This window comes from Pteropus medius, unplaced genomic scaffold (assembly GCF_902729225.1).
Source record: "Pteropus medius unplaced genomic scaffold, Ma_sr-lr_union100, whole genome shotgun sequence".
NCBI classification, from domain to species: Eukaryota; Metazoa; Chordata; class Mammalia; order Chiroptera; family Pteropodidae; genus Pteropus; species Pteropus medius.
In genome coordinates, this window is record NW_024356249.1 from 13,897,544 (window position 1) to 13,921,359 (window position 23,816).

The 23,816-nt window shown below is 35.5% G+C and overlaps 2 protein-coding genes, 1 long non-coding RNA gene and 1 pseudogene across 6 annotated transcripts in view; 3 read left to right on the forward strand and 1 right to left on the reverse strand.

The window, feature by feature from the left end:
* The first annotated feature begins 1,074 nt into the window (after positions 1 to 1,074).
* Positions 1,075 to 13,942, forward strand: NDUFA5 (NADH:ubiquinone oxidoreductase subunit A5). The gene is made up of 5 exons (XM_039861065.1): positions 1,075 to 1,188; positions 1,506 to 1,550; positions 4,798 to 4,914; positions 10,003 to 10,068; positions 13,026 to 13,942. The coding sequence occupies exons 1-5, from the start codon at positions 1,168 to 1,170 to the stop codon at positions 13,125 to 13,127; spliced, it is 351 nt and encodes a 116-aa protein (XP_039716999.1). The 5' UTR covers positions 1,075 to 1,167; the 3' UTR covers positions 13,128 to 13,942.
* LOC120601363 (uncharacterized) lies at positions 12,379 to 12,491 on the forward strand (annotated as a pseudogene).
* Positions 13,943 to 16,511: 2,569 nt separating the features above from the next.
* Positions 16,512 to 20,108, reverse strand: LOC120601259 (uncharacterized). Its single transcript, XR_005652414.1, has 2 exons — positions 19,996 to 20,108; positions 16,512 to 16,954 (listed from the first exon to the last, which is right to left on the reverse strand). It is a non-coding gene; the product is annotated as an uncharacterized LOC120601259 (long non-coding RNA).
* IQUB (IQ motif and ubiquitin domain containing) overlaps positions 20,058 to 23,816 on the forward strand; it is a 109,993-nt gene continuing 106,234 nt past the window's right edge. For 2 of the 4 annotated variants that reach the window (XM_039861061.1, XM_039861058.1), the window contains exon 1: positions 20,313 to 20,472. The gene's annotated coding sequence lies outside the window, so the exon portion shown is untranslated. Of the gene's footprint in view, positions 20,190 to 20,312; positions 20,473 to 20,521; positions 20,745 to 23,816 lie in introns of those variants that run through there. The other 2 variants (XM_039861059.1, XM_039861060.1) reach the window with 2 other exon arrangements.

Genomic DNA, 23,816 nt, shown 5'->3' on the forward strand with positions numbered 1-23,816 from the left:
ACACACACACACACACACATATATATACATACGTATATATATGTACATATATGTGTATATATACACACATACACACACACACACACACACAGAATTTTTTTGAGTTTTTTTTTATTTGTTGTACTTTTCTCCTGTGGACTTTTTAGCAAATGACTTTAATTCCAGTCACCCATGAGTTTTGGTTAGTTATTTCCTCTTTCCTGCTATCACTGCACTTGGCACAAACCTCTTTTACAGCACTTACCAAATTACTTATTAACACACGTCTTCATCATTGTTCTGAGTATTCCGGGATGTAGATCTTGTCTTATAAATTATGTTCCAGTAACTAATACATAATGGGTGCTCAATAAATGTTGGTAAGGTAAGAGAACAAGAGTGGTATGGTTTGGCATCACTTCGCCTGGGAAAATGAGAAAATGGATGATGTACCTCAGTGAGTCAAATGGAAAAGAAAGGAAATGCATGGGAAATGCACCTGTATACTGCTTTGGCTCATAAGACTGAGAATACCTTGTGGTACAAATTAACCTTCGCAGCTAAGAGATCACTCAGATCGGGGTCTCCAACCCTTGGGCCACTGGAGGTTACTAGCCTGTTAAGAACCAGAGCTGCACAGCAAGAGGTGAACAGCTGCCTAGTCAGAGCTTCCCAGCGCTCCCCAGCACTAGCATCACTGCCTCAGCTCCACCTCACATCATCAGGCATTAGATTCTCATAGGAGCACCAGGGCCCTGGTGCCAAAAACATTGGGGACCCCTGACTTAGATGATGGCACCATGACCACCGTTTTTATTACAGAGTACACTGTGGAAGGCAGGTGAATCAGAGTGCAGGTTCCTGGAACCACTACGTTGGAGTTTTTGGTAGCTTGGTGTACTTCCCCCAACTTTTGGGCAATCCGCCAATGGTGGAAGGAACAGGAATCTACATATAAGACACTTAATAAACAACTCTTTCCCCGAGGGCCTAGTTTGCAGGCCTTATACTCACTGCGCATGCATCAATTTTCCCTTTGGGCATGGGCGGGGTAGAGTCTTTGCTCCGTCTTGAGTGGGAGGAGCCAAGATGTTTCCATGGCGACTGAGCGGCGGCCTCGGTGGTGGATTGAGCGGGTCTGAGCGAGGTTCCCAGAGGGCTGCGCGAACTCGGCGAGTGGACGCTGTCATGGCGGGCTTGCTGAAGAAGGTGAGCCGAGTGGAGGTCACTGCTAGGGTTGAGACTGTAGGGGTAGAGGCAGCCGGATAGGCCCTCATCCCGCGGGTGGTGGCCAGAACTGGCGTGTGCTTGGCAGGGCCTTTGGGCACTGGTGCGGCTCTGCCCTCAGAGGTGGTCAGTTTGGTGGCTCCGCTCGGAGAGGCAGAAGCAGCTCCGCGCAAGCGGCATTGAGACCCGTAGCTGGTTTGGGGCCAGTTTTAGCCAAAGGATTGGTGGTTTTGCTTTTCCTTAGCTAGGTGGACGCATCGAATTGTAAACAACACGAATCATGTTTTGTTTTTCAACAGACCACTGGCCTTGTGGGGTTGGCTGTATGTGAGAGTCCACACGAGGTATGTACCTCTTCTTTTTTCATTCCTGAGCTTTCAGTCACCTTGTTTGTTGAAAGGTTAACCGATACGGATATTTCCAGTCCAGAATTCCAACTCAGCGTGAGCTTTTGAGATGAGAGCGGTATCTACTTTGTGATCCGGTGTCTGTGTGTCATGGCCTTTTTCTTGAGTTTCTTTTTTTGGTGACTTTTTCCCTGGCATTCTTGTCGCTTCACCCGTACTTTTGTGAGTACCCTCCCAAGTCTATATCTCCATTTTCCACCTTTTCCCCCGTCTCACCGTTTCTGCTTAGGTTCCCTAGATTCCTTATACACTTTGGCTTCCCGAAGATACCGCTCTAGCAATTTGTCCCTTTTGTTATCTATTTTCCCTTCTAGTATGTTTTTCCCAATTAGTGTTCAGGTATGAGTTCATCTTAAAAAAAGAAACAAAACAAAAAACTTACTTTGATCTTTCTCATCCCTCCAACTGCTACATCATTTCTCTCCTTCCCTGTATAGATAACTCGAAAGAGTTATCTGTACTTACCTATCTCTAGTTTCTTTTATTCTCCTTTGATCCCACTCCAGCCAGGCCTTGCCAGACTGGTCTTTTCTTTTCAAGGTCACCATGATCTCGGTGCTGCTAAATCCAATGGTCATCTCACATTTCTCATCTTAATTGACCCAGTGGCAGCATTTGAAACCTGTCATACTGTCTCCATCAAGTATTCACTTTCTTTACTAAGCTTCAGGACACCCCAGTCTGTTCATTTTTTCCTCTGCTCTTTTTGCCTTCTCTTTTTCTGGTTATTTCTCATATCTCCACTTCTAAATTTTAGAGCGCTAAGACTTGATTCTTGCACCTTTTCTCTGTATTTGCTCTCTTGGTGTCTGGATGCAGTCTGATGGTTTTAAGTACCACATTTTACACTGATAACTCTTAGATTTCCATATCAAGCAGTTACCTCTTGTATATTTTATTGCTTGTGGACATCTCCACTTGGATGTCAGACAGGCATCCCAAACTTAACATGTCCAAAATTGGGTTCTTGATCTTCCTAAAACCCACTCTCTTCTCATTCTTTCTCATCTCAGTGAATGACAGTTCCATTCTTCTAATTACTAGGTCAAAAACCTTGAAATCATCTTCAATTTCTTTCTTCCTCTCACACTCCACATTTGGTACTTCAGTAAATCCTCTGCGTTCTGTCTTCAAAATATATCCTGATTTTCACTACTTCTCACCACCTCCTCTGCTGCTACATTGTTCTCAGCCACCATTATCACTACAATGGATAATTGCATTTGCTTCCTAATTGCCTCTCCCTTCTTATCCCTCCTCCGTTTGGTCATTTTTCAATCAAACTAGAGTCAGCCTGCTAAAAAGTAAGTCAAGTCATGTCACTCCTTTCCTGGAAAACCCTCCTGTGGTCTTCCATTTCATTAAATAAGAGACCTTACTATGGCCCTTCAGGTCACTCTTCAGCAGAGTGTATTCTACTCATTTATCTTGTCTCTGTTTAGAATGTAGGTTTCCATGAAGGCAGGGATTTTTTTATTTGTTTATTCACTGCTAGAATTATGACTAGCACATGGTATGTGCTCAGTAAATAATGTTTGTTGAGTGAATGTTGTATACTCATGAGTTCTTAATGACTTTAGATTCATTATTGTCTAAAACCGAACTCAGGGTTTTCCTTTCTAAATCTGTTTCTTTCACTGTGGGCTCAATGTCTACTGAGAGTATCAGAGTCTTTCTACTCCCCAGGCTGTGAATTCGTACATCATTTTTGATACTTCTCTTTCTCTTGTATCTTCATGTTCATTCCAGTAGTGAGTTCTGTTGATCCTTTTCTGTAACAGCTCTCCAGACCTCTCTCTTCTTTTCCTACTATTATTATCACAGTTTAGTCCCTTGCTCTCGTTTAGAGAATTGCAGCAACCTTATTACTGGCCTTTCTGCCTGTTTCTCCACCCAGTACTTTTAACTCACTACTGCTGGTTAATTTTCTTGAAGCACAGATCAAATCATACAATTTCCTTAAATATTTTCATTGCTCACAGACTATATCCCAAATGCTTTAAATTGGCATGCAGTTTAATTTGACTCAGTTTTTCTCCAGCCTTATCTCATAACCGTTTCTTATGTGTTCTATGTTCTAGCCATATGCTGTCCAATAAAAATATTATACAAGTCATAAATGTAAGCCACATTTGTAATTTTAGATTTTCTAGGAGTCACTTTTTTTAAAATAAAGAAGGTAAAAGTTATTTTATCTAAAATATCCAAAATATTACTCTCATATATAATTAGCATAAAAATTAATGATATTTTGTAGTTTTTTTCTTAACTAAATATTCAAAATCCAGTGTGTATTGACACTTATAGCATATCTCAGTTTAGACTAGCCACATTTCAAGTGCTTCATAGCCAGATTTGGCTAGTAGCTCCTATATAGGATAACACAGGTAAAGGGAAATAAAACAATATACTGATTACTTTATGTTCCCTGCATTTTCTGCTGTTCAATCCTATACATGTATTCTATGTATAAATTGCTTTTTCCAACATCTTTAATTGTCCAAGTCCTACCATCCCTCAAAGTCTAGCTCAGATGCTGCCTTTTCTGTGACCCCTTCCTTGATATCTGCTGAAGTAGCTCCTTCTCCTATAGAATATATGTGCCAGGTACTATTGTAAGTTATATGATACCATATGAAGCAAATATTATTAATATCCCAATTTTAGAAAGAGGCCTTTCTATTATACCTTTTGCTAAAATTAAGAAAAAAGGCTCAAAAAACCTTACACAATTGGGATGATATATTCTCTGACAAGCTCTAAATTAGTATAGTAAAATACCCTCTATTATGGAAATCATATTCAAATACATAATTGTCTAAATATGCAGACTGCTTTTAAGTAAAATGATTTCTACAGGTCCTCAAAGTAGATGTGTTTATTCATTTATCTATATAGTTAATATATATGAATTAAACTACGTATTAGTGCCTCTCAATTTTATACAATTAAACTAAACAAATTTCGAATTAAATAGGAATAATAAGGAAAAATTTCATCTTTTCTAAGTTGTAAAAGAGATAAAGCATAAACCCAAAGAAATTACAGCAAGGAGGAGGTTAATGCTTTTTGAAGAAACGGTTTGTGAGTCTTTTTTCTTTTTTAACCTGTTTCACTTTGAAAATGTTTCATTAAATATTTGGTGATATTTTAAAATGGAAATTTGCATGATTTGTCTTTACAGAGGCTAAGAATATTATACACAAAGACTCTTGATGTTCTTGAGCAAATTCCTAAAAATGCAGCATATAGAAAGTATACGGAACAGATTACAAATGAGAAGCTGGCTATGGTTAAAGCGGTAAGTAGCTGACTTGATTTTGTTTTCTTAAATTCATGGCATCCAATGCAACATTTACCAAAAAAATTCAGTTGCTTTTTTGTGTGTGTATTCTGCACACTTCCTCTTCTTTCTATTCTCCTTCCGTCCATGCTTTTCTTCATCCTTTATTCCTGTCATTCAGCAGACTCCTGTTTACTGAGTCCTTTTATATGCAAGGCACTATTAAATACTGGAGTGAAAGAATAAGATCTTCTGTTCCCTGAGTTACTATTGCAGCTATTTCTTTTATCTCTCTTCCCTATCCCAGTCCTTTATTGGTCTTTTACTTTTTATCTGTAGATACATCAATCTTTTTCTCTTTTCTCTAGTTTCGGAGTAGAGAAGTAAGGAAGTAAAACAACAAAAAATGTGTGTTTTAAGAAATTGTCAGAAATAACTTAAAAAGTGCTTTGTTGCAAAAATAAGAGGACCAAATTTGTCACTTAACTAAGAAAAATTTTATTGAGCATTGTTAAGGACTGAATGTGGCCTCCCAGAATTTATAAGTTAAAGCCCCTGGTGTGGCTGGAACCTCTATGGAAGTAATTAAGGTTAATGAGGTTATTAGAGTGCTGCCCTGATCCAGTAGGATTAGTGTCCTTATAAGAAGAGACACCAGAGAGCTAATGCCCTCTACGCCATATGAGGATACAGTGAGAAGATGGCTGTTTGCAATGCAGAAAAATAGCTGTCACCAGAAACCTACTCTGCCAGACCTTGATCTTGGACTTCCAGTGTCCAGAACTTTGAGAAAATACATTTCTTTTGTTTAAGCCACCCAGTCTAAGGTATTTTGTTAAGGCAGCCCAAGCAGACTAATAAAAAAGCGTTTTACAGCTTCCAAATCAAAGGCCCTAGACAGGCACGCAGTTGACTGCTGCTGATTATTTTATACCAAACTATATTGCACTGTTGTTAAATTTCTACAGTAGCAGTTATTTCATTGAATTTTTAGTATTTATAAACTTCAAAAGTAATTGACATATATGCAATAAGTGGTCTATTGTATTTATCTTAGATTACCAAACTATAGTTTAAAGAGAATTCTTATCTTTACCTTGGGTATACAGCAAAACAATGAAATTTGATTTGGTGCCTCTATTCTTAACTTGGAAGTTCTGGAAGTAATTTACAGATTAAAGTCTCTAAAGGGGAACATTTTTTTTAATATGTTTTCCTTAACGAAAATGGGCTTATGCATATTTTTCTCATCACAGAGTAAGAAATTTCCCTTTTTCTTTTCATAAGGTGAACCTATTCAATCTATTTGACTGTGTCTTTGATTCTTTCTCTGCATTTTTTCTCCATAACCTTGTTCCCAATTAATCATTTCTTCTCTATTTCTTTTTTTGCCTCCTATTTTATTATCATCTTTCAGATGGTCTCAAAATGTATTTAGCTTGTTTCTATCTTAAAAAGAAAATTCTATCTTTATATTTTCTTCCTTTCCTTTTGCCCTATATCTCTTTTCTCTCACAGCCAGTGTCATCCAAAGAATAGTTCACTGTCATTACTTTCACTTATTAGTTCTAAAATCTTTTTCTCTGATCTGAGCTATTTCAATTGCCTTGTAACAGACTAGTCTGTGTATAGTTTCATCATACTTCATTATAAGCCCCTCACTGCCAATAGAGTGATCTTTTTCAATACATAAATTTTAGTGTCTCTGCTTAAAAACCTTACCGTGGTTTCCTGTTCAATATTTCTCAAAGACTGAGTTTAAGGATTTATGCTGAGCTGAATGTGTGAAACTCACCTAGCTATGTTTATTTGCATGATTTTGATGTATATCAGATTTGAGAACCACTGACATACAGGATAAAATCCTTAGCTTGGATGGAAGGCCCTCCAAGGGCTGGCTGTAGGTTATCTTGTCATTTTCTGTGTTGTACCCTATGTTTAGCAATACCAAACTGTTGATAGTTATGTGAATTCCATGCAAGTTTATTTTTGTGTTCTTTTGTATTTTGTCTTCCCTTTTCCTGGAATGTCCTTACCTTGTCTGTCTTACAGTTCTTACTTAGCCCTTAAGATTACCACTTCCTTTGTGAAATCTTTTTTTACCTCCCTAAGAAGAGATCTACAACTTCCTTGCTCTCTTCCATTGTACCTAACATATTGTGTTTTATTTATGTCTCCTCTACTAGTTGTAAGCTACTTGTGAAAAATGATTGCATTCATCTTTGATTCCGAAGAATCTATTGTAGCACCTGGCACTTATCTAAGGTCTCTTAGAAATGTTTGTTTATTCAAAAGGCTAAATATAAGTCGTTTTTAACAACCCCAGGCACTATAGAATAGTTATATCACTGATTCTTATTTTTTGTTAAATCATCACAGATTTTTAACTCCTCATAGAGCCACAGACAAGTCTTCAGTGAATATTATGATTATAAAATATCTGCTAAATCTGAAATAGAAATAAAAGTAAATATTTTGTAGATTATACCAAGGAGATAGTAATAGCATATTGAGGAGAAGCATTGGTTTGTAGACTGTCCAAAATTTTCATCTCAGCTCTAATACTTATTTGCTGAATGACTGTTGGCATATTGCCTAATTTCTCTGTCTCACTTGCCTTGCCTATAACATGGATATACTGGTACCTACCATGTATACTGACTGTTAGTGCTGAATGAGGTGATTTATGTGAAGTGCTTAACACAGTTGCAAGCATATAGCAAACATGAGGTACATGATACCTTATTCAGCTTAATGGCATTATGCCATTGGTAAATGCCACATTACTGACTCGTTTTCAATAAGACAAATTTTGAATTATTTTCCTAACACATGCTTTTACTGAGTTGAAAATATTATTGAACATTTCTTTCTTTCTTAACCTTTACCCTCCTGGGTCTCTTGTAATAATTTTCCTCTTTTGCTTTTGATTTTTGGCTTTCATAGCTCAGTTAATTCTGAGTTAAACAGTTGTTCCCAAACACGTTCATCTTCTGTTTTTCCCCTTCTTTTCCAACTGCTTTTTCCAACTTATCAAATGCCTGTTTATATGCCACATGATCCTAGGCATCAAAGCTAGTGTCTACATGGCAATGAACAAAACAGATAAAAATCCCTGCCTTCTTGAAGATTACTCATTAATGATGGGAGGCAAAGAAATAAATAAGTAAAATAAGTAAGTGAATAAAGAAGTACATTACATAGTATGTTAGAACATATTGTAATGTAGAAAAATAAAAAAGAAGAATGATGTGTACCAGGGTAATGAGGGATGTTATGTATTAGTTTTCTATGGCCACTGTAACAAAGTACTATAAACTTGTTGGCTTAAAAACAATAGAAACTTATTCTCTTACATTTCTGCAATCCAAAAGTCTAAAATCAGTATCAAGTTGTAGAGCCTTTGGAGGCTCTAGAGTAGAATCTATTCTTGCCTCTTCCAGCCCTGGTGGGTTTTGGCATTCCTTGGCATGTGGTCCCATCACTCTAATCTCTGCCTCATTACTTTCTGTCACATTACTTTCTCCTATGTATAATTTTCTTCTGCCTCTGTCTTATAAGGACACTTGTATTTAGTTAGTTAGTTAGTTTTTTTGTTTTTTTTGTCTTAAGTACTTTTATTTATTTATTTTTTTAAGAACACTTGTATTTAGAGCCCTCTAAGATAATCTAGAAGAATCTCCCCTTCTCAAGATTCTTAACAATCACACCTGCAGAGTCTTTGCCATGTAAAGTAACATTCACAGGTCCTGGGGATTACTTAATGCACGTCTTGTGGGGCATTGTTCATTCTACCACAGTTTAAGTGGTCCTCCCTATTGAGATGATGTGCAAGCGAAGACTTGGATGGAGGTGAAGGAACAAGCCAAACAGATACCTTGGATCAGCCAGAAGATGTCCTGAGGCAGAAACATGCCAATTTCTGTAGAGAATACCTTTTTTTTCCCTCCCTCTTTTCATTCTATTAAGGTCAAAAAAACCCCCTACCCCGTTTATACTTATTTACTTATGCATGTGTAAGTATAGGACATGGTTTTTGGTTCTCAAAAAGCTCAATGTATTAGAAAATAAATGTATGTCATTGAATATTCTGGGTAGTGCATTAGCATTTCTTTAAAAACTTTTTGAAGAATAATGTACACAAAGACACGTGCTGAAATACAGAGCTTAATGAATTTTCACAAAGTAATTACACCCATGATAACATCAAATCAGAGAGGACATTTCCGGAACAACAAAATCCTCTCTTGTTCCCCTCAAAGTTACTGCTGTCCTAAAGACCTCTTACCACCACATTCATTTTGCTTGGTTTTTGAACTTTTTATAAATGGTATCATCCGTTTGTATTCTATCATGTCTGGTTTCTTTTGCTAAATATTATGTTTGAGAGAATCGTCTGTTGTGTTCAGTTGTAGTTTGTTCATTCTCATTACTGCATAGTATTATACTCAAATACTATAGTTTATTCATTCTATTACATATGGTCATTTGGCTTGTTTCTAGTTTGGGGGTATAATTTGTGATGCTGCGAATATTCTTGAACATGTTATGGTTAACTTATTTGCATTTCTGTTTGGTTTATACCTAGGAGTGGAATTTTGGGTCCTAGGATAGCAATTATTTTTAATGCTAATGTACTCAGGAAATATAGGAAATACTAAGAAAATAAAATGCTATTTTAAAATCTGTATTTTCAGAGGGGAGGGGAGAAGAGGAAAAATAAAAAAATAAAATGTTACAAAAAAGGATTTGTTAATTAAAAAAATAATAAACAATAAATTACCTAAAAAGACCTGGAAAATCTGTATTTTAAAAAGACCGAATTAGATATCTTATTTCTTATCTCTGATAAGCATGTCAGTAAACACTTAATACTTTTTAATATTAAGACAGAAAAGCAATAAATTATTAGAGAGATAAAATGGGTTTCTGCAAGATATTTGGTAAATATTAGTAAGGGTACAATTAAAGAAAAATTAGTTATGTTGGTTATATTAAGTGTTTTTTTATATATGAGTTTTTAAAATATAGGATATTGAAACATTCAGATGTTGAGTTCCTTTGTTTAAATATGTTTTTCTTTCTTTTTTCCCCCTTAAATTATAGGAATCAGATGTTAAAAGATTAGAAGACCAACTTCAGAGTGGCCAAATAGAAGAGGCGATTCTTCAGGTAAAGAAAAAGTTGAATTTTTAGATGTTTGGCTTCAAATATTCAGAGGTACAATGTATAGAGGCACAAAAATGACATTCCAGAAAGAAAGGAAAACTCGGTTTCTTTGTATCAATTTATCAACTCTAAGAATCACATATGGAAAATATTTCTAATGCATATGTCAGTTAAATATCATTGATTATAATTTGAATTTATGAGGCTTCTGTTGGCAGGTTTGATAGCCTTTGAATTTAATCATCATGTTCTTGTCAGCCTTAATATAGTTCAAATTGGTAACACAATATTACTGTTATTTGAAAAATTTTATCTTTTAGATACAAATACTTTTATGTTTTTGTATATAATTTTTAATTAAATTGGGGGAAATGATGCCCCCCTTTTTTTTTTTAGTTGTATATTTTTTCTGAATTACTAGTAAGGTAAAACTTAAAATATGTTTTTAGTTTTCATGTTTTATTAACTATTAATATTTTACTCTTCATTTGTTTCAAGTGTTTTTCTTATAGATTTTCAATTGTTTTTAAAAATGAAAGGTATTAACCTTAAAGTTTTGACCTATTGTCCTTACATTTTTTTCTTTTAGTCTGTTTTTTGCCTTTTGATTTCAATTGAATATCTTCTCCCATATATAGAGGTTTTTAAAATTTTTATTTAGTAAATCACTCCCCCTGCCTCCACCCCCCCCCCGCCATGTCTTCTCCTTATATGGGTCTGATGAATATTTAATTCTGTTTCATTTAATTTTTACAGTTTTTCGTGTTGGTCTTCTTAAGTTTTCTTGCCTTTTATCGAAGGACACATGAAAGGAAATATTGTATAGTATTGGGAATTAGGGAGATAGTTCACCAACAGACATGTTATGCGAAAACATTTTTAGATGGCTCTGTTAAAGGAAGACTAAGAGGTGGGGAGATGGATAAAGAGGGGAGGGGATTAAGAGGTACAAACTGGTAATTAGAAAATATATAGTCATGGGGACGTATAGCATGGGGAATATAGTCAGTAGTATTACAATACCTGTGTGGTGTCAGATGGTACTGGATTTATCAGTGATCACTGTGTAAGTTATACAAATGTCTAATTGTGTTGTACATCTGAAACTAATAGCATATGTCAACCATAATTGAAAAAGTAAAAATATAAATTAAAAAGAGGAATGGGGCATTCATACAGCTTTTAGTGAATGTATGCTTTTCAAAGGGCTATTTTCTTAGCCTTTCTATTCGTTCGACTATGGTACTAGATGTAGTGTTATGGGAACTTGCTGCAGACTTATTACTGTCCTCTTCCTACTTTTCTTTCTTTTCTACCTGTTTTTACTTTGATCGTGACTTGACTTTAGTTGATACATTAATTTATCATGCAATTATATAACTAAGATTTTATCATTGAAACAATCAATATAAAAATACTGAGATATTTTACATTATTTTTTATATTGTCTTTAAAACCTGGTGTATATTTTATACTTGCAGCACATCTGATTTCAAACTAGCTACATTTCAAGTGTAGGTAGTGGCTACCATCTTGGATAGTCCATTTCTAGAGGGATACTAAAAGAGAAATGAGGAAAAGACAGTGTGTTATAAGCCAAAGAAGAGGGAGGGAGTGGTCAACTGGGTCCAGCTTCTTAAAATAAAGCTGACTTCATGGTGTTCATGGTAGATACCCTCCCCTCATTGAACGATACCTTGTAGGCATCAAGAAAGCATGGACGGTCAAGAGATCCAGGCCAAGGGGCAGTCAGAGAGACAGCCACTATAAGGGCTATTTTAAATCAGTATTTATACACTTTTCTCATGTCAGCATTAATAAGTACCTCTACTCCCAGATTTCCATTAATCTACTCTTTAACTTATTGTTTATGTTTAGATTGTTATTGCTAAACGTAAATTGGCTGTTTTGCACCACTGGCATAAATGAGGCATTGCCTTTTAATTTTATGATTATAGTTTCTGATAGAACCTAAGCATTTATTCTGTTTGAATTTCTTCCCTGACATCCTGACAAGTGTTCAACAGTGTCTAAGTTGGCCAGAGTTGTCATAGGTCTTTTTGTTCTAGAAGAAAAGTGAAATAAAAAGATACCTAAAATATATGTGTTAAATATGTTGTAAATCGTGTTTGAAAGGAAAAATTAAATGTAACATAATCTGATTAAGGAAACTAGCTCAACCAAGAAATATTTTTTGTGCACCTATTATATTTTACATTACATGGAAAACTGTTTTATAAACTGTGGTTTTAAGTGACTGGGTCATGAAATCAGCAGGCGAGTTATAACTAGCACTAAAAAAATTACAGTAGAGTTTGTGCTACCCTGAACGTACCCGATCTCGTCTGATCTCGGAAGCTAAGCAGGGTCAGGCCTGGTTAGTACTTGGATTGGAGACCACTTAGGAATACCAGGTGCTGTAGGTGTTATATTAAAAAAATAAATAAATAAATAATAATAATAATAATTACAATAGAAAATAGAGTATATCACAGCTATTAAAGGTAATGATATTTTTAGTTTTGTTTGAATTATATGTGTGTATTGTGGATCCCTTAGTAATTATTTTTTTTTTACTGTGGGCCATGCATGGTAAGATAAAGTTTGAAAGCTATTGACTGTAGATGAAGAGACATACTTCTGATCCTCAAAGAATTTGTAGTCTAATGGTGAAACACAATTAAGATTGAAAACTCACCAACTAAACTTTTGAACACTCTAATAGTAAGTTTTAACCGAATAGAAGAAATCAAATGCTATCCTTTCTGAGTTGTGGAGATTGTGTAGCTGTGAGAATTAAGGTAATTTAATTAATAATGTTCAACATTTGATAGTAGAACAGCTTATTAGGTATTAATATGAAAGCAGTAGTTCTGTCTAGTTGTACTTCGGTTATTAGCCATGATAATATCTATTAAACAGTATAATCAAATGATATTTTTAAAACATTTTATTAACAGGCTGAAAATGAACTAAGTCTGGCGAGAAAAATGATACAGTGGAAGCCGTGGGAGCCTTTAGTGGAAGAGCCTCCTGCCAACCAGTGGAAATGGCCGATATAATCATCATTAAATGACTTGTATGTTGACAGGAAGCTGATGTAATTAAATGTCCTATTATATCAAAAGTTTCCATATTATTTATATCTTATCAAGAAAACTGACATAGAACATATTTAGGAGACTTTTTAAAATTAGTAATTATGTAGTAGAGACTTATGATATCAGTTTTTAGTTTGTAAAGCATTTAAATTATTTCGAAGATTTTTTTTTTTTAAATAGAAGTTGTCGGACAATTTGAAAGTTAATTGGAAAAATTTCTATAGATTTCAATGCAGAGGCCATGTTTGAAAGGTCAAATATTCTTAGTAGTATCTTCATATCATTTAATTATTTTTAATTCCGATAAACCTAGAAAAGGTCTTTAATTATTGTTACTGCTTAAACAAATTTATAGGTCATTGTTTAAAATGAAGTAGTAACAGTAAAAACCATCAAATTAAAATTTATTGTATAGTTGAGGAAATTGGCTTGATATTTGAAAGATTTCTTATTTCTAGTGGTAGTTGGAAAAACTTTTTCTTTCGTCTCATTTAAGGCAGTTGGCTTTCTAGCCCTTAGCCTTTAGTTTTCTTGATTAACCAAACTACATCAGGAAAGAGAATTTCTGTAAACGAAGAGATAAAAGTTCCTAAAGTTTATCTAGTAGACATCTTAGTCGTATAGTTATAACTTCAAAGCGGAATCACTAAATAGTCTTCACTGAGTTTCCAGTGTGAGTGCAGAAGGGTTAAACAAAGATAAGTGCTGTTTAAGCAAAGAAGCAGTTGACAAGCTTAAGGTTAAACAAAAATAAAATTACTTTTCGTGTGTCCTCACCTTTTCTTCCTAGCCTCTGTTATTTCTAAATACTCTGTTAAATTTGATATTTCTTTACTTCAAAGATAGTACTTTTGGGGGTGTGAGTTTGTGTGTGTGTGTGTTTCTATTTCTTGTGGCAAAGTAGAATCTTAGAATTTTCAGAATGAGAAAAAAATTGTATTTTTCTTTTTCCAATATATTTTTTCTCTTGCAGAGTTGTAAATTGAATGCTAAATAAGTATTAATGAGGTGGGTTGAGTTACTTTTCAGCAGTCAGACTAAGGGAAACCTGTGGGGGAAGTGGGAAAGCATTAGAGGGAGAGTCAGAAGTCCAGGGGTTCTCATTCCCATGCTTCTAGTGCCATCATGAACTCAGTGACTAGGGGAGGCAAGTTAACCTCTCAGGATGGCTTATTTCCTTCTCTGTAAAAAGTAGAGTTTGTGATTTATAACTTCCTTTTCAGTTCTAAACATTTGTTTTAATATATAATACATAATTTAATATATAATACATCAGAATTAGTAAGAAAATAATATCCTAAAGCATGTTTGCATAGATGCTTTCAAGCTAATTTACTAACCAGCCTTTTTTTTTAGTCCTTTGGGCACATAAAAACAGAAAGCTGGCTTGATGTGCCTCTGTTATACTCTCAGCCCCACTTCTCCCATTGTTCTTGGGCATTGTATATATTTCACCAACGGAGCTCCTGTGGCTGTTAATAAAAGGGGACCTTATTGATGTCTGCATTAGAAATGCTAGTTGTGCAATAGTAACTGTTTCCGGCACAGGGGTCCTTGCCCCTCTTAGGAAATCAAGGAGTGGGTAAAACTTTTGCAGAGAGAAAAGTTTATTAAAGTGAAAACTTGTACTAAGGGAGTCACTCCGAAAGAGAATGGATGTGGTTCCCCAGGAGTTGTATAGGCTCTTGGGGTTGGAGCCCTCCCCTTACCCTTTCCTTTTTCTCTCCCAAAGTATGTTGAGGCTGGTCTTTCCCTATACCAATATGCTGTATCCTGGGTAGCATGTCTCATTAGCATCTTAATCTCCACTTAGCGGGGAGTGCTTCTTACTATGATAATGAGGGAAAGTTGACTATAGGACACCTTTTTTAACTAATGCACATGCATGACTTTAGAAACTCCCTGGGCCTGCTTATCTCCTGCAACTATGGTTCTGTCTGCTCCATTGTTTCTGTAGGCTGGAGGATGTGGCTCAAGGTTTTCCCCAGCTGCAGGTTCTGGCAGGGTCTTAGTAATAATGTAATAATAATAATAATAGCTAATATTTGTTAATGTTTGCCAGGTACTGTTCTAAGTACTTGACTAATTTCACTCATTAAATCTGCACTACTAGTCTAAGAGGAAGATCCTGCAAATTATCTCCATTTTCCAGATAAGGAAACCAGAATTCAGTGAGTAGTGCTCCACTGCAATTGTGCGATGTGGAGATCCTGAGAAACTGAGGCAAAGAGATGGTATGATAACGTACCCAAGGTGACATAACTAGTAAGATGTGGAGCTACATTCTGAACCTAGAGAGACTTGCTCCAGAACTCTGACTCCTCCTAACCATTATATTTTTCCTTATGAATGCATATGATGCTGTCACTCCTGCATGTACTGTATGGGCTGCACCAAAAGAACCTAGACCCTGCTTTCTTGACTTTTTCTGTCAAAGTACCTATAAAGAACAAATGCGAACAGAGGTAGTAAACAGGATTTCATTTCCTGCGAATATATTCACATGGATCACAGGCAGCTAATGGGGTAGGTATCTAAAAGGCATTGCACTGTGGTCTATTATTCTTTTACATTTACTGCCATTCTAACTGCCCAAACAACCTTACACTCAGTTTTCTTTACCCCATCAATGTTTACCGGTTGCTTCCTATAAACTTTCAGATTAAGCTTTCCTGATCAATTGGAAATTAAATTCTATTTAAAGACCTTCAGCATTGCTGAATGGCTTCTAGACTAATTTGAATTATTTTCAGAATGGCCCATTTCAATTCTCTGTAGGCTTCTCATATGTTTTATTCAAATTATCATACTCCAGACACTTCAAAAGAAAAAGAAGCTAATCAGTTTGAACTTTGTAAAAAAAAAAAAATAAGGCAGCAAATCGATGCCCCATTTCACCTATCTGGATGAGTGCAGAATATTCAAATTTCCGGGCATTCTTTCCTTGGGTGTGAAAATGGGTTATATCTGTATAACCATATGATTTTCTTTTTATTCAACCCGTAATGATTTTGAGAATGAAAGGAAGTCTTCATAATTTCAGAAGGATAACAGATAAACTGTGACCGTCCTGGGCAAATAGGATATGTAGCACCAACTTGCTCAGCTCTGAGGGTTGCCATCTTTTTTACACCAGGAGAAGTTTCTGTCATCTGAATAGAAAGAACATGATGCCATTAGTGGCATCCATGGGCCACCAGGCCTCAGATTTCACTGTGTCCCTTCACTCTCCATGTTTTTCCCCCTCCCTCTGTGTTTTCCTTAGAACTGGAGGATGAAAGAAGCTTATTCTGATTATTTCCTTTTCTAATCTTAAAGTGCAGTTAGGTGAAACTAATTGAACTTTTTTTTGTTGTTATAATGCAAAGCATGTTTATTTTCAAGCACAACAACGAAGATTAGGATCCTAGATAAAAAGGAAAGCCATCTTCTGTCAAATGGAGGTCAAGATTCTGGCCTGGACATACCACAATGGGAAGACTTGCCATTTTGCCTCAAGAAGTTAAATCTCTTCACCTGATGCTTCCTTCAGCGGGCTTTCCAGGCAGAATTCCCGTCGGGCCAGATTTCCTAATTCCTTTGGACAGTAAAGATGATATTCCAGATAGTCTGTGTTCTTCCATTTATCCAGGAACTTCCCCATGAAGTCTTAAGAGATCGGTTTCACTATTCTCAGAAGCCAAGATCTTCCGATTTTGCAAGACCTTAATGTTCTCCAATTGCAAAGCGGACTTTCGAGCTCTTGTTGCATTTCCCCAGTTATTTATATCAGGCTTCAAGTTTTCTTTCTCAAAGGGAGAAAATAACAATATTCTGTATAAGAAAATTCTCACCTGTAGGCTAATATCAGCTTTTTCTTTTTCTTCCCAGCCTCCATCCATAGTTATGTAAAGAAACAAGTTAAAAAAAAACCTATGCAAACCTATTCTGGAGTCTCGAGTAAAGTTCCAAGTTGTAAACTCTGAGTGGTTTGCATCTGAGGGCAGAATTTCCTTTAAAACTTGGTACTCAGTGGGTTTGCAGCCTATCATAATAGTAATACTCTGAGAAAAAATGGTAAATGAGAAGAGTTTGGTTTAGAAGAGGATAAAGAGGTTTATTTTAAATATAATTTACAAGAAATCAAAGTGGGGGTATGATATGGGATTTGAATTATTAGTAGGTACTGGAGAAATTTGTTCAAAAGTATGTATTTAGAGATAATAAGCCAAAACTAGTTAGTGAAAGAAATTAGTGAGAAAAGTAGTGAATTATCATAGGCTACCCCTAAATCCCAAAGTCTTAATGAAAGTTTGTTTCTTATTCTTCTTATTCTTATATTACATGTCTAATGAGGTTTGACAGTGCTCAAAAAAGTCAAACACAGGATCTCAGCTGAGATGGTGCCATCTCAACACGTGCTTCCATAAACACAGAGACAGGAAAGGGAACATGATGCATTATACGTAGAAATTGAAAAAAAAAAGGTTAAAAAAATTTTTTTTGAGTGTGCTGGAGAATTTAAATTTATCTTGCCATGCATTGCTAATAATGCATTTTCAAAGAGATCTTTAGGTTTATTTTAGCTAATTTTTTTCAATGTACTTAAATGTAATTTATGGTAGAATAGCTTTTTTCTATATATAACTCTATAAATGAAAAGCATTGCAGAGATTTTTGGGAGGGATTTCTTATGATCTTCAAATATTTTTTTCAGGTGAACCTTGTAGGCATTTCTAAAGATAAACATTACTATTTTATGACAATATTTCATTTTACTTTTTTTTTTTTAACGGAAGTGTTACTTCTTTTCCTCAGGATAAAACATTCAAAATTTCCTATCTAAATTCCAAACTCCAAAAATGTTTGAAAACAAATTTTTTTCATGACTTATTGGAAGTAAAATCTGACAAGAATTGACATAAGACTATTAGTGGCCTTTATCCCACTTTAATGTGAATATGAATCTATTTTGCTGCAAACATATTAATGTATTTGATTATGCTTCTCTGATTCTACTTCTCCAAACCCACTGAATGTGTCACAGAATATACAGTATATGCCCATATGACCTTTCAAAAATGGGAAAACCCTGAATTTCAATAACCAGTCCCTTATAGTTATAGAATAGAGACTGGAAATACTATCTGTATTTCCATTTTCTTTACGAGGTATTATGATCCAAATTTAATACACATAGATAATTTCCAAAGCATAATTTTAAATCCTTGTTCTACTAAATTATTCTATTTTTTTTTTAATTCATTCATTTATATGAAAACACATTGTAGCCTGAAGTAACGAGAAATACTTTGAAATGCTTGATTTTGTAAAGCCACTAGGTGGCATCTTTGTAAAAATAAAAACACATTAAAAGAAATCATTATAAATAAAGGCTAAGATAAAGGTAGGTGTTTCATGAGAATAAAGATAACTCATTTTGGGCAATAAGTCATGAGAAAATGTATAGGTTTGTTGTGAAAAGTAAATAGAAAATAATGTAAAATTACTTTTCCAGTTTTAGAATGGAGTCTTTCCTATTGGTTGTTTTCAGCTTGCATTTATCTTTATATAAGCAAATAACGACAGTGTGTGTATGTGTGTGTGTAATTTTGATATGCTAATAACCAGAATGATTACCTGGGAAGCCTACCAATTAAGTTAAGCTTATATAGTTGTATAAGATCATCTTCACAGCAAACTATAAATAAAATGTGAACATATACTAGGTTTCTAGTCACATTTTACACTGTGAAGTACTTGAAGTTCTCTACCATTAGATTTTCTTTCCTCCATCTCCTGTTTCTATGCCTAAACCCAGTTTTTTTATTACTATCCCTAACGTGGAGGGCTGTGGATGATAAATTTTAAAGCAGAGACCCAGAAAGAAAGGTGAGTGTTTAAAACCAGCGGGATTCTCATTACTAATAAAATTAAGACACACTATGATTTTGGGGATGGGAGTGGGGAGTGTTTGGAAGCACGTGTCTTCACACCTCATATACCTGATTTACCCATGAAAGACTAACCCTAATGGTTATCTGAATGCTCCTTTTCTCTTTTTTCTCTGCTCTTCATAAATATGTGGATTCATGCAGTGATTTAAATGCATTTGCTTTATTTTAAAACCATTATTAAAGACTTTCATCTGGAGATATATATTTTATATCATTCTAATAATAAATATACTTTTTAAAATAGGATGAAAACTGAAAAAGTAGACATTAGGAAGTTATTGAGAGATAACACAATGCCAAAAGAATGATATAAAAAAAGGAAGACAGACTTATGAAGGAGTGGACCTGTACTATATATAACAAAAATTTTAATTTTATTAATCTTACATCATTTTTAAATAGCTAAGTGTATTAAATCAAACAATGTAGTGTAGAATAGTGGTTTAAAATTGAGGCTCTGGAGTCAGACTGCTGGATTTAATCCTGGATCCCTCACTAAACCTCTCTAAACCTTAGTTTCCTGGTTAATAAAATGGAGCTAATCACAGTTTTTCCTTAATAAAATCTCTATAAGGTTAAATTGGAAATATAAAGTGCTTAGTAACAAATAATACTTAATAAATTAGCTATTATTATGAGATAGACACATTAAGTTTGTTACCACATTTGCAGTAGGAACACAAATGATACTTTCCCTCCATTCTTTAAAAACCCTCTCAATTTGAAGAATTTATAGTGGGAAAAAAAAAACCCTTTATAATTCAATGATTAACAAAAGCTTTGCTTCTCCTCACTTAAAAGGGGACTTATTTAATAGCTTCTGTCCCCCTTTTCTCTTTGTATGCCAGGAAGTTGGGAGCCAAGTTATAAATATAACAAAAGTCAGTAGTTACCTACTGTTGTACGGCGTTTTCCTTTGTCAAAGTGTTCATTTCACAGTTATATTTTCTATAACCCTGGTTTTTCATATCTATAGGAGTAAATTGCTTTCAATGTTTGGTTCGGAGAACTGTTCCCTTTCACAAATGTAAAAGGAATCTTGGAGAGTGGTTATTGGAGTCCAGTCACTTTCAGATCTAACGAGTAGGTAACTACTCTCTTCGCCCCTTGCTCCACCCCGTCCCTCGAATCGCCCTGCCCCGCCCCTCGAATCCCCCCGCCCCATCGATCCCCAGACTCCACAGCCCTCCGTGGCCTTCCTTTCCCAGGCGGAAAACCGCCGCCTCTCGCGGGAGTGGTGCCGAGGCGGGAGGAGGCGGTGCTGTGGTCGTTGCTAGGATACTGTCGGCAACAGAGAGTGCCGAGCATGGATGCTTGTTTCTGGGAGCCTAAGGAGCCTCTTCGACCGGAGTAGCTGCATAATTAGTCAGGTAGGAGGACAGGTTCTGGCTGCCCTCTCCTGGCCCAACCCTTAGACCGGCCTTGAGCCAGTGACTCCGAGGACTATGTGCCGGGCGCTTATGCCTCCTGGGCTCTGTGGGCTGCTTGGCCGTCGGGAATGTTCCACTTTTACTTTCAAAGCCGTGCAAAGCTCCCCTTCTTTCTTGGTTTCATTTCTGGCTCCGAATCTCTGAGCTGGGATTCAGCAGCAGCAGTATCAAGCTAGGAGGCACACCTCGCCCCGCGCCCCGTGCTTTTCACGGTAATAGTATAGAAACAAAATGTATGGCAGTAGAAAACATTTAGTCGTCTGTGGTGACCATTGTCTTTCCTCACTGGCACTCGCCTCTCCACCCATGGTCTTTGCTTCTTAAAAAACTTTAAAACTTAACACGTCTATTTGCTAGAAGGCAAAACTAAATCCTTCCTTACTAACACTAACATTCTAGATCTGTCAAGAAAATAATGCATTTGTAGTGAAAGGGGGATTTTTTTTTTTTTGTATGCAATCATAATAGAGACTGCTGTTTCTTTTAAAACAAATTTTAAGATTAAAACATTTAATTTTGAATAGATAATACATAAATATAATTTAAAAAAATAAACAGTAAAAGAATAAACAGTGAGAATCTGCCTTCCACCCATTTACTCTCCCACTGCCCCGTTCTCCAGTTCACCTTCCAGAGATATTCTATACATGTACAAATATATACTAGTACCTGAAACATTGTACGTACTGGTCTGTGCTTTTGGAGGTCGAGGATGTGACCTTGTGTTGACCCTCGAACTGGACTGGGCAATCAGAGCATCCTTACCTTCTCCCCTCTCCTTGGAGGTCCCTCACTGTGCTAGATGCTACTATCTGGAGTGGTCTGCCTCTTTTTTTCAATCTCTCCTTTCCCTCCGTGTAGGTGGGCAGTTTTGGATTTCACCCTGGGAACTCGAGTTTATGCACCAACATCTTTACTTTTTCACTTATCAGACAGTATGTAGCCTGTAGATTTGGCTTCTTCACTTAGCGTAATTCGAGATTCATCCATATTGTTGTGTGTATTAAGTTTATTCCTTTTTATTGATGAGTAGTAGTCCATTTTATGAATGAATCACAGTATGTGTATCCATTCATCAGGTAAGGAACATTTGTGTTGTTTCAGGTCTTTGGTGATTAAGAATAGAGGCTTTCTAAACTTTCGTGTACAGGTTTTGTGGGAATGTAGTTTTTCATCCTACTTGGGTAAAGGACACAGATTGCTAGGTCATAGGAAAAGTATGTGTTTAATTTTGTAAGAAAACTGACCAATAATTATTCCAAATCCTGTACTAATTTTCATTTTCACCATCAACTCTAAAAGCTACTTGTCTTCATTCTCACTAGAACTTGATATTGTTGGGCTAAAATAATATATTAACTATTTCAATAGGTGTTTAGTGGATTTTCATTGTGATTTGAAGTTGTATTTCTCTAATGACTAATAACACTGACCATCATTTCATGTACTCGTTCTCAAGGCCACGACTAGTGAGGCAATTGAGACAACTAAGTACAAAATCTTAGGAGGCATTTATTCTCAGGCTCAAGAGTGTGTGTTGAGCAGTGCAGGCACCAGACTTGTCTTAGCCTAGTCCTGGCCCTGCTTATTTTGCCTTCTGGATATGTTCTTTCGTGACATATCTATTGAAATCTCTTACTCATTTTTTACTGATATTTTTTTCTTATTGAGTTTTGAGAATTCTCTATGTATTCTGGATACAAATCCTTTATCAGGTATGAGTTTTGTAAAAAAAATCATCTCCCTATGGTTTGTCTTTTTATTCTTTAAGTTGTGTTTTTTGAAGAGCAGATGTTTTTGATTTTGTTGCCATTGCTGATTTAGAGGATGACCCACCAGATAAAAATAAGAGCATTACCTCAGACTCTCCAGGAGTTAGGGCTACTTTATGTTACTTTCTTTCTGATCAGGCCATTAAGCTCTGTTAAGGGAGAAAATAACCAAGGAAAGATTTTTTTTTTTTTTTTTTTTTTGGCGAATGAGAGCTTAGAGAGGGTTCTTGAATTTTTTAAAAATTGAGTTTCTGTTCAGTTTTATCTCATTTCACTTTCTTTCCTCTTTATTGTTTTACATGTCAGAACTTTATTTTAGTTATTTTGTTTGTTGTACTTGAAATTTAACGATGCATATTTAATTTAACAAAGTTGAGGGTTAAGAATATCACATCCCTCAATTTTGTAAACAGTATAAGTTTTTGAGAATAGTTTATTCTCATCTTTCCCTTCTCTGTTACATATTTTGTCTAATATTTCAATTTTCTACTATTATTTTGTGTTGACAGTATTTGTTTGGGTCTACCCTTATGTTTATGATTTATTCAGTCGCCTTTCCTTCTTGCACTTTGGACTTCCTTTGGGCCCATTTCTTCCTTCAAGTATATCCTTTAGAAGTTCCTTTAGAAAAGATATCTTGATGATAACTTATTTCTAAATGCTTCTATATCTTTCTTAAAAGATAGTTTCACTGGATGCACAATTCTAGGTTGATAGCTATCTCATCGTTGCCTTGGTTTTTATTCTTTGATGAGAAATCTGCAGTTATTTTACTTTTCTTGCCTTTATATTAATGTCAGCAAATTAATATGATTCGGAGCAGTAGATGGTATGTCCTTTATCATTGTTTGCTTTCCAGACCTTATCTGTCTTTGTTATTCTGTAATTTAATTACAATGTATATGACTATGAATTATTTTTATTTATCTTGTTAGGTATATATTTATATTGTATTTCCTGGATCTGTGGCTCCATATTTTTCATCAGTTTTAAGAAATTCTCAGTCACTACCTTTTAAAATATTTTCTTTCTTCCACCTTTCTGTTTTCTTCAGAGACTCCAATTTGACATATGCAGATCAGGGGCTGGCAGACTTCTTCTGAAAAGGGCTTCACAGGTCACACGCAGTCTCTGTTGCATATTCTTTATTTATTTTTTTATTTTAGCAATACAAACCCATTCTTAGCTCACAGCAAGATATATGCTGAGCAGAAAAATATGCTACACTTTCTCTTTTCCATGGCTCTTAATCTCTTATATTTTTCACATCCTTATCTTATTTTAATTAGTTTCAAGTATACAGTACATTGGTTAGACATCTATATAGTTCATAAAACGATCCTCCCAATTGCTCCCTCTCTCCCTTGACCCTTCACCTAGCCAATGTATTAAGGCTAACTGCATTCCCTATACCATGTTCTCCATCCCCGTGATCATCCATCAGCTACTAATTTGTCCTTCTTTAACCCTTCACCCCATTCTTTCAGCCCCTAAATCCCTCTCCCCTCTGTC

Coding starts and splice junctions, on each gene's coding strand:
- NDUFA5 (XM_039861065.1), top strand. CDS start 1,168: ATGGCGGGCTTGCTGAAGAAG. Junction 1,189..1,505: donor TGGCGGGCTTGCTGAAGAAG/GTGAGCCGAGTG, acceptor GTTTTTCAACAG/ACCACTGGCCTTGTGGGGTT. Junction 1,551..4,797: donor TATGTGAGAGTCCACACGAG/GTATGTACCTCT, acceptor TTGTCTTTACAG/AGGCTAAGAATATTATACAC.